Source organism: Xenopus laevis, chromosome 5S (genome assembly GCF_017654675.1).
Source record: "Xenopus laevis strain J_2021 chromosome 5S, Xenopus_laevis_v10.1, whole genome shotgun sequence".
Classification (NCBI taxonomy): Eukaryota; Metazoa; Chordata; class Amphibia; order Anura; family Pipidae; genus Xenopus; species Xenopus laevis.
Genome location: NC_054380.1, coordinates 132,877,819 through 132,890,318, shown reverse-complemented (window position 1 = coordinate 132,890,318; position 12,500 = coordinate 132,877,819). Strand labels below are relative to the sequence as shown.

Below are 12,500 nucleotides of genomic sequence, written 5' to 3'. Positions count from 1 at the left end.
TACAGCCAGGGAAGCTCATTTTCTGCTGGATAATTAGTGACGAGCCCTAAGCTTAGCTTCTCAACAGCCAATCAGAGCCCACTGAGCATGTGAGTGTCAGACACTTTCCAAGATGGTGACCCCCTGTGACAAGTTTGAAGTCCCGGATCATTGCTGCTATTGACAAGCTCAAACTTTAGCCTCGTGCAATAAGTTCACTATATAAAATATGACATTTTTAGCCATATTCATTTTAAGGGGTTGGTTCTCCTTTAAGCTCAACCAAAATGCTTCAGCAATTTTGGGGCATGTGTAGACCTCTTTTAGACAGAAGTAATATCTTCTGAACTTGACCCCAAACATCAGGATATTGATACAACTATAGAGTTAAATTGGACTTACTTGAAGGCCAACCAGGTTTTTCATGTGAGCTTTGGCTGTATGTTTATCTGTATCTATTGTTATGTGTATGGCTGATCTACAGACAGAGCTTGCTTTATATTCACCCATAGGAGAGACTGCTGCTCAGCCTACAAGAGACTTCGTGAATAGATTGGTTCAGTAATGTGCCATACTGTCTTTCTTTTTCTTTGTAACAGTATTTGTGTTAACTTCTACACCTTGCACATCCACCAATCCAAGACTCCCATTAGGTGAGTATCCTTCCAATTCATATGAAGGAACCAGCACTCTTTACAACCGCTTCTAAATCATGTTTCTCCATTTAATTTTATACTTTTTTTTTTTTTTTTTTTCTGCATCACTTCAATCATTTTGTCACACTACCGTTTACAAAAATTATTTGAAAAAAATAATTCCGTGTATCTTTATTTCGCATGATGAACGATTATTACGGTGTTCTCGCTATGGCTGATGGTATTGCTGCTGGGGTAACTATATAAAACATTAGCCCAGTCCTTGTCCTGTGTTGCATTGATACTGAAGCCAATTGGTTAAAGGCAAACAAAACCCTAAATATGGGGAGGCACACTTATCAAGGGTCGAATTTCGAATTCATGTGTTTTTTATTTAATTTTTTTTTTTTAACTGGCTTCCTCTCAGAGCGATGACGTCCGCTCCTGCTCGTCACTTTTTTTGTCCTCCACAATTGTGAGGAGCAGGAGGGGTCGTTGTCGTCTGAGAGGAAGCCAGTTTGGCGAAATGCGTCAGCCAGGACGCCGTTGCTCTGAATTTGTGAAAGCGTGTCAACCGAAATGCGCATTGGACTCTAAGGGACACAGAGGAACCGAAAGCGCAATACGGAATGCACAGGACACTTTTTTTTCAATGCAGTTTGACAACGAATGTTTGCGAGTGTGATTTTAATTATTTATTTCTTGTGAAACGTTTCCACACTTGTCCATTTATCTCTCCACAATAAGAGGATAAAGAAGAAGCCTCAGAACAGGAAGAAATAGATTTTAACCAACACTTTCCTTGTCTCACGTCTAGTGAGTATAATATAACACTGGGGGCACTAGGACTCTAGAGGTCGGTTGCTATACCACCACCTCCCTAGTTACGCGCTCCCACTGTGGAAATCACTGCACACAGCACCTTATTCTCATAGAGATAATGTGATTGGTGGGGATTTTATGATTCCACGGTTCTAAAAGTGTATAATACACAAAAGCCGTGAATATCCTGTAAGTTATATCCTTATAAAGGAGTTCTGATGTCATCAGTTATAAACGGTGAGTAGTGATGTCATTTCTGTCACATGACTCACTGAAACTTGTGTATTATAATAAATAAAGTACCCCCAGGTTCAAAATATGAGGATATTAAGTTACCTCCGAGTTCCATGACCTGTATAAAAACCCTCGGCCTTCGGCCCTGTGTTTTTATATGGTCATGAAACTCCTCGGTAACTTATATTCTTATATTTTACAAGAGGGGGTACTTTATTCACTATATTATATTCAATCATGGATTGTTTTGTTAAATAACTTCTCACGGAGAAAGTAAAAAGTGGTGAACAAATGCACTGCTGTTATAAAGTTATAAATGACATCCGAATTTCATTTTATTAATACTACACTATATAAAACGTTATCTCCCCCTCGATAAACTTTGGTTATATGAGGGATACAGCAATTCATATTTGAAGACCCCTTTTAATACTTCCCATGCGCATCTTTACATTTCATCTTTTTTTTTTCTACTGCAAAACTCGCTTTCAGTTTGTCACCTAAAATAATGTTTTTTTGTGTATGTGGCTAAAGGGCAACTATCACAGCCAAAATCAAACACATATTAACAATCTGACCAGTACAAGCTAAACACGTTTAATCAAACTACGTATATAGTTTTTTGAAAAAACTGCAGGTATTAAAAAAATCCCTTACTTTGTCAAAGGGTTCTTTCACTGAGGGAGGCCATACTGAGACTATAACAGAGACTCTAATATGCAAATTTCAGGAGCATGCTCAGATTGTAACACTGCCTTGAGTATTCTACCCAGAATGCCTTGTTTTAGTAAACTGTCCCCTGCTGGTGATGTCATTATGCAAATGAAGGGCACACACAGTAACTCCCAGCAGGTGGCAGCACTACTGTACAGCAGCTAACACACAGGTTTGGCTGATTTGAAAATAGCTTAGAAGGGTTGATAAGCAACAACGAATTTCAACTGAGAATGTGCGAGATTTCAGAGCTACAGTTGGCTGGGAAGATATAGGTAGGAGGAGCCAGTGAAATCCAAGATGGCTGCCTCAGCTAGAACTGCAGGGGAGATAGGGGAGATCTTGCAGAAGGAATAGTGAGCTGATCATTTACATTATACAAACAATTCCAACTGTTTTAAAAATCGGATTTCTTGAACTTTCACATAGTGTATTTACTTAGGAAATGATTTTGGTCATGATTGGTGCCCTTTAAGTCCAATCTTGTGTTCCGATGATGCAGATTTTGAAATTGACCTTGGTCTGAAGAATGCATTCTAAAGATTTATATGTTCACCTGCAACTCCCTGTCACGTCCTTCCTTCCATCTTTCAGTGTTGCCTGGATTGGTGGATGTGCAAGATTCTGAACTAGGGCCATTAAAAAGATCAATATTTTTTAAGGTTGAACTATAATATAAACGGTGAATAAAATGTTAATTTTTCACAGATTGTTGTAACTATTTGTTTTATTAGGTTTTTGTTTTTTTTTTAAATTTGCATGAATTAATTTCATTTTCAGCCACAGAAAAATGTAATCCTGCAAAAAATCTTTTGGTGACCGCTTTACTTTCTAGGTCATTTCTTTAGATGTGATTGTTAAAGAGCATAATGAGGTTTTCTATGGATAAAGTTATTTGACAGTACTGTACAGTGGATGGGGGGGAGAACAATACAAACAAATAGGATATACCCGTATATACTCGAGTATAAGCAGAGTTTTTCAGCCCCCAAAATATGCTGAAAAACTCTACCTCGGCTTATACTTGGGTCAAGCGCAAAAATGGTCGCCGGCGTCTAAGAATAGTCGCCAGCATCCAAGAATAGTCTCAAAGAATATTCGCTGGCGTCCAAGAATGGTCGCCGGCTTCCAAAAACGAGACGCCGGCACCTCCAATGGGAGCAGAAACCCTAAATTTTTTGATTGAAACTTCCTAGAAGCTGCTGCATTTCTCACCCTCGGCTTATACTCTAGTCAATAAGCTTACCCAGTTTTTGGAGGTAAAATTAGGTACCTCGGCTTATACTCTGGACGGCTTATACTAGAGTATATACGGTACATAACCAAACCAATGCATGATGTCCGAGAACCTCACAAATCAATAGATGGTTTTATTCTTCTTCAGCTCTACAGTCACCATTAAACAATTGGGGTTCTAAGATCGTAGCAGTATAATACTTTTTTTTGAGAACACTGTTCATGGCGGCTATAAAGTAAAGGTATAGGACCTGTTATCCAGAATGCTCGGGACCTGGGGTTTTCCAGATAACAGATCTTTAAATAATTTGGCTCTTCATACATTGTGTACTAGAAAAACATGTAAACATTAAATAAACCCAATTAGATTGTTTTGCCTGCATTAAGGATTATCTTAGTTGGGATCAAGTACATGGTTCTCTATTATTATTGGGAAAAGGGAAATCATTTTGATTTGGATAAAATGGAGTTATCCTTTCTGGATAACGGATCCCATACCTGTTTTGCCTCTTACCATTTCCAGAAGCAAGGCTATCATTGTACAAAGAAGACCTGACTGCAAAGAGAATATCAGAACTGAGAAGAGAAAAATAAATACCTGGGTAGGCAGATTTATCAAGGGTCGAATTTTGAAATCATGTGTTTTTTTTTATTTTTTTTATTCACATGAATTCGAATTTATTAAAAAAAAAATAAAAAATTGAATATGTGAAACTCGGACGAATTTTACCGACCCGAAAAACTTGAATCAAATTTGATTTGAATTCTACCAAAATCGATTTCAAGTTTTTTCTCTAGAACAAAACTCTTGTCAGGAATGCTGTAAACATCTCCAAATTTGTCACTGGACCTCTCCCATTGACTTTTACAGGAATTCTACAGGTTTTAGGTGGCAAATAGTCTAATTCGAATTCTTAAAGGGCCAGAGTATGATGAATCTCATTCAAATTGTTTAAAAAACTCAAACCGAATTTTGATAATTCCTTAGTAGAATTTGACCGTACAAAAAAATTCGAAAATTGGAAATTTCAATTCAATAAATCTGCCCCTTCGTGTATTTAGAATATTGTTTATTTTAAGTTTTTAGTTTACTGTCTCTAAAGTAAATCGGAATAATGAAAGCAATATATATTGTAGGAACCGTGTATATCTTTTGTGTGTGTAGAAAGGAAAATCACTTTGAAAACTATTGAAGGTTTTCAGTGCAATTAGAGTGCTATCAGTTTCACTGTTAAACCATTCCTTCCTTCCCTGCAGATTTTACCGAGAGTCAATGGGAAATCAATCTTGGGGATCTTTATGTCCAGCACAATTTAGGCATGGAGTAGAAAGGGGACTGCAATTTGAAGACACTAATTGCCCTTTGCTTTGCTGTTCAATAAACGATCTTGCAGAGCCCAAACCTGGTGATAAGAATAGAGGCAGCAGCTTCTTGCCCTGCACAGCACTCGTTAGTCTAATTAAAGCAGCCAGCTATGGAGGGCAGACTGTACATATTTAGTGATGGAAGAAATTGACTTGCAAAGTCAAGAGATCCATTGATGTAAAAACTGTATCTACACACGCTTGAGTCACAGCCTGTCTTAATTACGCTCTGGGAGACCATCAGATGATATGTCCGGGACTCCGGCAACCAGGGCCGGAACTAGGGGTAGGCAGAAGAGGCAGCTGCCTAGGGCGCAACGATTGGGGGGCGCTGGTCAGCTACCTCTTCTACCTACTCCTAGACCAGACCTGGCACTATTCCCCGCCCGGAAATAGAAACCAGCACCGACTCCAGCCTGTCCGACTGTTGTGCATGTTGGTGCGCACCGCTATTTATCCCTTCAGATGCTGAAGTGTAGCCAGAGAATGCTGCTTCCGTGTGCGCAAAAGTTGTTCATGCGAGCGCTGATGACACACATGCAACTGCTGATGCTGCGCACGCGAGCGACACTGAGGTGCGTGAGACCGAGAGGGGGGGGCGCGAACTAGCCAGCTGGGCTGCCTAGGGCGCCCAGCCGGACAGGCCCGCCTCTGCCGGCAACAAAAGGGGGAGAATCGAAGGGGTTTCATAATACAGGTATGGGACCTGTTATCGAGAATGCTCGGGACCTTAACTTTTTTATAATTGGATCTTCATACCTTAAGTCTAATAGAAAATCATGTAATTAAAATTAACAAAAAAAACATTAAATAAAACAAATAAGCGGTTATTGCTTCCAATAAGGATTAATTATATCTTATTTTAGATCAAGTACAAGCTACTGTTTTATTATTACAGGGAAAAATTAAATAATTTTTAAAAATTTGTCTTATTTGATTATAATGGAGTATATGGGAGATGACCTTTCTGTAATTTGGAGATTACAGATCCCATACCTGTACCATCTTTATTATAATTTGTCGTTCTCTCTAGTTACACGGCTTTTTTGAATATAACTCACAGGAGTCCTACAATAGTTTTAAAGGAGAAGGAAAGCTACGGAGGCATTTTATTGCCAATAGATTAGCTGCAATAGTGCAAGCTAGAATGCTATATTTATTCTGTAGAATGTTTTACCATACCTGAGTAAAAAGCTCTAGAAACTCTGTTTGTTTAGGATAGGAGCTGCAGTATTAATGTGGTGTGACATCATTTCCTGCCTGAGTCTCTCCCTGCTCTGGGCTCAAATTACAGTAGAGAAGGGAGGGGGTGGGGAAGAGGAACAAACTGAGCATGCTCTTGCCCAGGGCAATGAGGTTTAAGCTGAAGGCAGGAAGTCTGATACAGAAGCCCATGTGTACACAATAGAAGGAAAGAAATGCAGTGTTTCTTTTGACAGGGGACTCAGAGCAGCACTACTTTGGGGGTTTACTGGTATATTTAGATGGACCTTTCTGATAAGGCTTACTTTGTTTTAACCTTTCCTTCTCCTTTAAGATGTTGTACCGTGTTAGCCATTAAAAAAATTGCTGAAAATGTAGTTTGGTGATGCTTTTTATTGGCTAACTGAATGAGTAACAATTTCAAGCTTTCGGAGCACACAGGCCCCTTAGTAGGACTTCTGTAGGAGTCCTACAACAAATTTACAGGCAAGGATCAGGAAATAAGTCATGCTAGCAAGTGGGCCTAGTCCTAGGTATAGAAAACTTGATACATTCCTGATACACTCCTGATACTAGGCTAGCTGAAGAATAATCCTTAATGTGTTCACTCGATTATTTGTTTTTATAGTCGGGGATATATTTTCCTCTGGTGTTAGCTTGTGGGGTGGGAAGGGGTACCTCTCTGTTTTGTTAAATGAACAGTTCAGTGTGTAAATAAAAACTGTCTAAATAGGCCATGCAAAATAAAAAATGTTTCTGCATAACTGTTGCTTTTGAGTCTGAGCTAATGAATGCTAAGGATCAATTGCAAACTTACTGAACAGTTATGTCCCATGTGGGCCTCCTTCAAGTAACTGACTAACTCAGAGTTAGAGAGCTGCAAAGCAGGAACTGTTCAGTGAATTTGCAATTGATCCTTGGCATTCAGCTCAGATTCAAAGGCAACAATTATGACTCAAGATGCCTTAAGTCTTTGGTTACTGCCTGGTAACCAATCAGTGGAAAGCAAGAGAGCTGAAAAGCAGGAAGTAGTGTTCTGGCTATTATGTTACACATCCAGTCACTCCAGCCTTTTTACAATACATTTTTGGCTAACTAACTGTATTAGAAACATTTTTTATTTTGCACAGTCTTATCTATTTACCCAGTTTTTATTTTTATATTGAACAATTCCTTTAATGGGGCATTTTCTTACAGGTGCAATGTGCAAATTGCCATGTATTTTTCTTTTTGCCCAAGATACTGCATTTTCCCTGAATTCCAATGTAACCAAAAATTCTGTAACTGCTGCAGTTATCCATGTTAATAAATGGCAAAACTTTTCTAAGGGCATTATGCAGTTCATAATGTCCACATGTGTTGATAAACTTTGATGTTGAATAAATCAATAAAAAAAAAAATTCTAAGGGAGGTTTACCTCATTTCCAATGCTCTTTCATTTGCATGTGATTATTTTGGTGCGCATATTAATGAAGCCTACTGTGGGAACTCTTGAGCTATTGCTGTCTTTCAGTAACACCAGGGTCCCCCAATGTCCCCCCCAGTGTACATGCTTCATCAGAAGAGCCAGGATGGGTGCAGTGGCATTCACTGTAACTCTTCAGAAGCACAAGGGCAGTGTTTGGGTGCTGGTGCCTAACCACTGGATAACGTTATAATAGGCAGGCGCAATCCGGAACCTTAATAAATCAGTTTGAGGTTTCCGGATTGGTGCCAGCCTGTCATTGGATTATCCAGTGGTGTACTCTCCCCCTATGCTGAAGGTCTGGTGTATGAGCACCCAGACCCACTGTTTAATGCAGTAAGCCTATATTTTAGTCCAGTTAACTTGAGATTTTTTAGTCCCTTTATTGCTGGTGCCTTACCGAATGACCTCAATACCAACAGATCTACATCTTAACATCTACTTTTCTGCAAGACCACACTTTTTTTTATGCTGACTATACACAATAATATACTTTGCCTTGGGTCACCCTATATACCCACCGAACTAAGTCATTAATTAAACCACCATTTGATCCAGTTTGATCAGCCAAGTTGTTGGAACAAGAGCCAAAAACACTTAATTAATGGCTCTGTAGTGTATTTTATTTCATTGTACTGCATTCCATCTTTCTGGGTTGTGCTCAGCACTTTTAGATTTTGCTATTTTATATTGCTTTCAGCTTTCCAGAAATGACCCTATTTGGTCAATTAGTTTGGGAAGCATTTGGGTTAAACATCATCCTTCAGTACTATAATACTGTATAGTACTGAATAACAGTTGTTCTATCCAAGCTAAACATTTCACCTGCCCATGGCCTTATTCAGTGGGTGTTTGAGCAGCGGAGGATATTTACACATATTGGGTTTGAAATATTTTATTTGGTTTTCACAATAAACCATAAAGATCAATATGATAACAAAATAGTATGCAGAATAAGAAGATTAATACAATGACATATTATACAGACTGTATAATTTACAATGAAGTAAAATAAAATAGAAACTAACAAGAACTATCACTAACTAAGCCAGTGGACTCAGACATTCTTAAAAGAAAAAGAAGAAAGAAAAAGCAGATATTTACACATTGCAGTGGTTGCTTAGCCTGTCCAGGCAGTGTAGGTGTGTGCAATAATGGCCTGCCTTTGTAATGACTTGCCAGAGATGGACCGGTTATCTTATCAGGTTGGCTTAAATATGGAGCGGGAAAAAAAGGGTGTTTGGCTCACCATGAGATGTCTAAACAACTAGTGTGCATTCATCAATTATATGCTCATTAGATTAGGCCAGTGTCAAATTAATAGACTTAAGACATAAACAGTTATTGTACTGTAGAACTGCAGCAATTTCTCTTGTATGCATTTTGGGTGTGTTTCAAAAGGTGTGGCACAGATTTCTCTTTTTCTAAGATTTCCAAGCATGAATACCATGTCTTTCTCTTCAGGTGTTCCGGGAAGCCCGGAGAACGGTGCCCAGCATTGTTTACATGCCCCATGTTGGTGATTGGTGGGACGCAGTCAGCGATACTGTCAGAGCTACCTTTTTGACACTCCTACAAGATATACCATCTTTCTCTCCAATACTTCTGTTGTCTACCTCTGAAACTGTGTACAGTGAACTGCCAGAGGAGGTAAGCAACGGATCACATGTTCACCCGGACAGCAAATGGCTATGTTACATATTAACTAATGTGGGGATACTAAACCTATGGATCGGGACCCAAATACTGTATGGGTCTCCATATAATCACCATCACTTTATTTTATCTACATTAGAAGTATATTTGCAATTAATATGAGATTTACAAACCTCATTCTGATTGCTATTTTCTAATGTAGATAATGTGATTCTAAACAAATATTTGGGTTATGAAGTTCTTCCCATCTTAATTAACTTCACTACTTTGCTTTATACCCAATAAAATATTTAGAACCATAAAATTCAGTACACACTGTCCATTTCCTGTTAGTAGCCCAGTTTGCTGCCATGTCTGATATTTGTAGGAAAAAATACGTTTTTAAAGTAGGGATGCACCGAATCCAGGATTTGGTTCGGGATTTGGCCTTTTTCAGCAGGATTCGGATTCGGCCGAATCGAATCCTAATTTGAATATGTAAATTAGGGGTGGGTGGGTAGGTAAATCATGTGACTTTTCGTCACAAAATAATATATTCCTTTCCTGCCCCTAATTTGCATATGCAAATTCAGATTTGGTTCGGTGTTCGGCCGAATCTTTCACCAAGGATTCGGGCATTCGGCCAAATCCCAAATAGTGGATTCGGTGCATCCCTATTTTAAAGATACTGTTAATTGAAGCTGCCTACCAACCTGGAAATGGTTTTTGTGACTTATGCCCTGAATTGCACACCGTACTATTGCTCTTTATAATACCATTTTAATTAGGTAACTGGAATAGTATAATGAACAAGCCCCCCTTAGCATACTCATATACTTGAAGGCAAAACGCTCAACAAACATTTTTATTAGCATTTGTGAAGCAATAGTACCCTTGAAGTTGGTCACATTACTTTTTTTTCAATTTATACGAGCTTGAGACACCAAAGAATTCTTAACCTCTCAGTTGACCTTAAATAGATGCTTGGGCATATTTTGCAAGGTTGCCATACCATATCTATTCTCTACTCCACACAGAGACTGAACTAGGTGGGGGCGGGCCCTGGTGCGGGCCGGCGCTGCAGTGGGGCGCGACTGCCGGGGGCCCTGCGGGGTTGCGGGCCCTGGCCCTATTGCACTCCCTGCTCCCCCGGTAGTTAAGCCACTGACTCCACACTTCTACAGCTTTGGGTGGCCTCACTGGATGGTGGACCTAAGGCAGTCACACTCCTATTTACATCCCTGTAACTACACTTCTGGCATTAACTGGTATTTGGTTTAAGCCACAGTGCAGGTACATATGGTTATGTACGTCTGAAACTCTGGTTTATCTAATGTAGCACTGTGGTAAGCAGTGATGTATTGGGTTCAGTTTCAGCCAGAAAACCATCTGCAGGAAGCTTATAAGTTCTCTCTATACTTAAAGGGCAAGTCAACCCCAAAATAAAATTTTGCATCATAAAAGAAAACACAATTCTAAACAACTTTGCAATATACATTCATCACAAATTTTCTATGGTTTTAAAGTTATTTGTATATGTATTGGTATTGAAAGCAGTGTTTGTCCCTTTCTATTCTCTGTTCTGGTGGCCAAGACTGTTGATACAATGTAAGACAAGGCAGCTGATTAACAGACCTGCTGGGGAACCAAGACTTTTGCAACTTTGTTTAAAAGGTTACAACCAGACATTAAAGGGGACCTGTCACCCTAAGAAGCAGTTCCAAATTCTTTTCTATGTTAGTTGAGCAAAATAAACTTTACTTACACTATATTTATTATTTACATTTTTTTCTTCATTCTTGGAATTACACTATCACACCAAGCAGACAGCAGCCATTTTGTGGACGCTTATTTAGATAAATTGTGTATCATCCTAAAATCTTGGGTAAGATCAGGCATAGAGGCGGGGCAGATAATATTTGATTGACAGCTCAGATATTAAAACACCTTTATAACCGGTATGGACGTTTTAATGAAAAAAAATTTAATTTGCAAAGGACTTTCATTATGCAGCTTTTTAGGTGTAGGTGACGGGTCCACTTGAAGCAAATGTTGCTTAGAATTTTTTTCTTTATTAGGCAAATTTTTATTTTGAGGTTGTCTTGCCCTAAGTGTGTTTAAATCATGCAAGTTAATTGGCTCCTGAATAAAAATGAGTGCTATATAAACAAAGGATAACAAGTATAAGAGAGTTAAATCAATAGGTCTAGAAAGGCACTAAGGGTAACTACCTGCTGTCACTCTTGAACATTTCTGTTTCTTGTCCTAATCTTTTGCTGCTGGCAGCAAGTCCCAGTTTGTTTATTGATGGCAGCAATCTGGGCCCCCATCCTTAGTCACAATATGAGCGATTACTGCATTTGAATGTCTTGGAGGTCACATCTTTCCATTATAGCTTCCTAGGATTGACTTGTTGTTCTTTGCCAGTTAACTTTCCCTCCAGGAAGAAAATGAAGTGTGCAGTGTTGTATTGATCACCTTATTATAGGACATTGTTTGTGCTTTTGCAGGCAGAGATATGGATAGTTATTGTTTATGCCATAAATCTCTTCTGCTTCATTTCCCTTGGCCAGGCAATCGGGTACTTAGAGCTTGCTTTGTTCTAAATCCCATTTTTCTTCATAGAAACTGCAGTGGCTATTTTATCCTCATTAAGTGCTTGTTCAGGCTACAAACTTGTGTTGCTATGATCCAGTGCTGCATATCTACAGGATCTATCAGCCCTTACTGTGAGAAGCACATGGTCCAGCCATATCACATGTCCAGTCCAACTGTGCGGGTCAGAAATAAAGGCATTATCACTGTACCTACAGCTATTGAAATCTACTTTCTATAAATTAACAGAATATTCTAAACGTGTGGCTTTGTACAATCTGAATAGACTGGGATAAATGGAGTTCATGGTAAGACTGTTGTCTAAACATATCCAATAGATATATATTTACATATTGTACTCCTAGTTTGGGGCTTTGTATTATTTTATATATATATATATATATATATATATAATATATATATATATATATATATATATATATATATATATATATATTATATATATATATATATATATTAATAAGTAATGTACATATTTGCCAGGAATGATGATAATAAGTGCTGTCTGCAGTCTCCTTGTATTCACATCCATGTAACTGGTTTTAAACTGTGCTTTTTCCGATCTTTCCAGGTGAGATGCATATTCCGAATCCAGT

At 38.6% G+C, this 12,500-nt stretch overlaps 1 protein-coding gene across 3 annotated transcripts in view; it reads left to right on the top strand.

Annotated features, from left to right (window-relative positions):
• atad2b.S (ATPase family, AAA domain containing 2B S homeolog) overlaps positions 1-12,500 on the top strand; it is a 106,847-nt gene that overhangs the window by 57,882 nt on the left and 36,465 nt on the right. For all 3 annotated transcript variants that reach the window (XM_041565071.1, XM_041565070.1, XM_041565069.1), the window contains exons 19-20: positions 9,118-9,303; positions 12,476-12,500. The exon at positions 12,476-12,500 is cut by the window's right edge and continues 111 nt beyond it. In XM_041565071.1, the coding sequence (XP_041421005.1) occupies positions 9,118-9,303; positions 12,476-12,500 (211 nt within the window). The remainder of the gene's footprint in view (positions 1-9,117; positions 9,304-12,475) is intronic.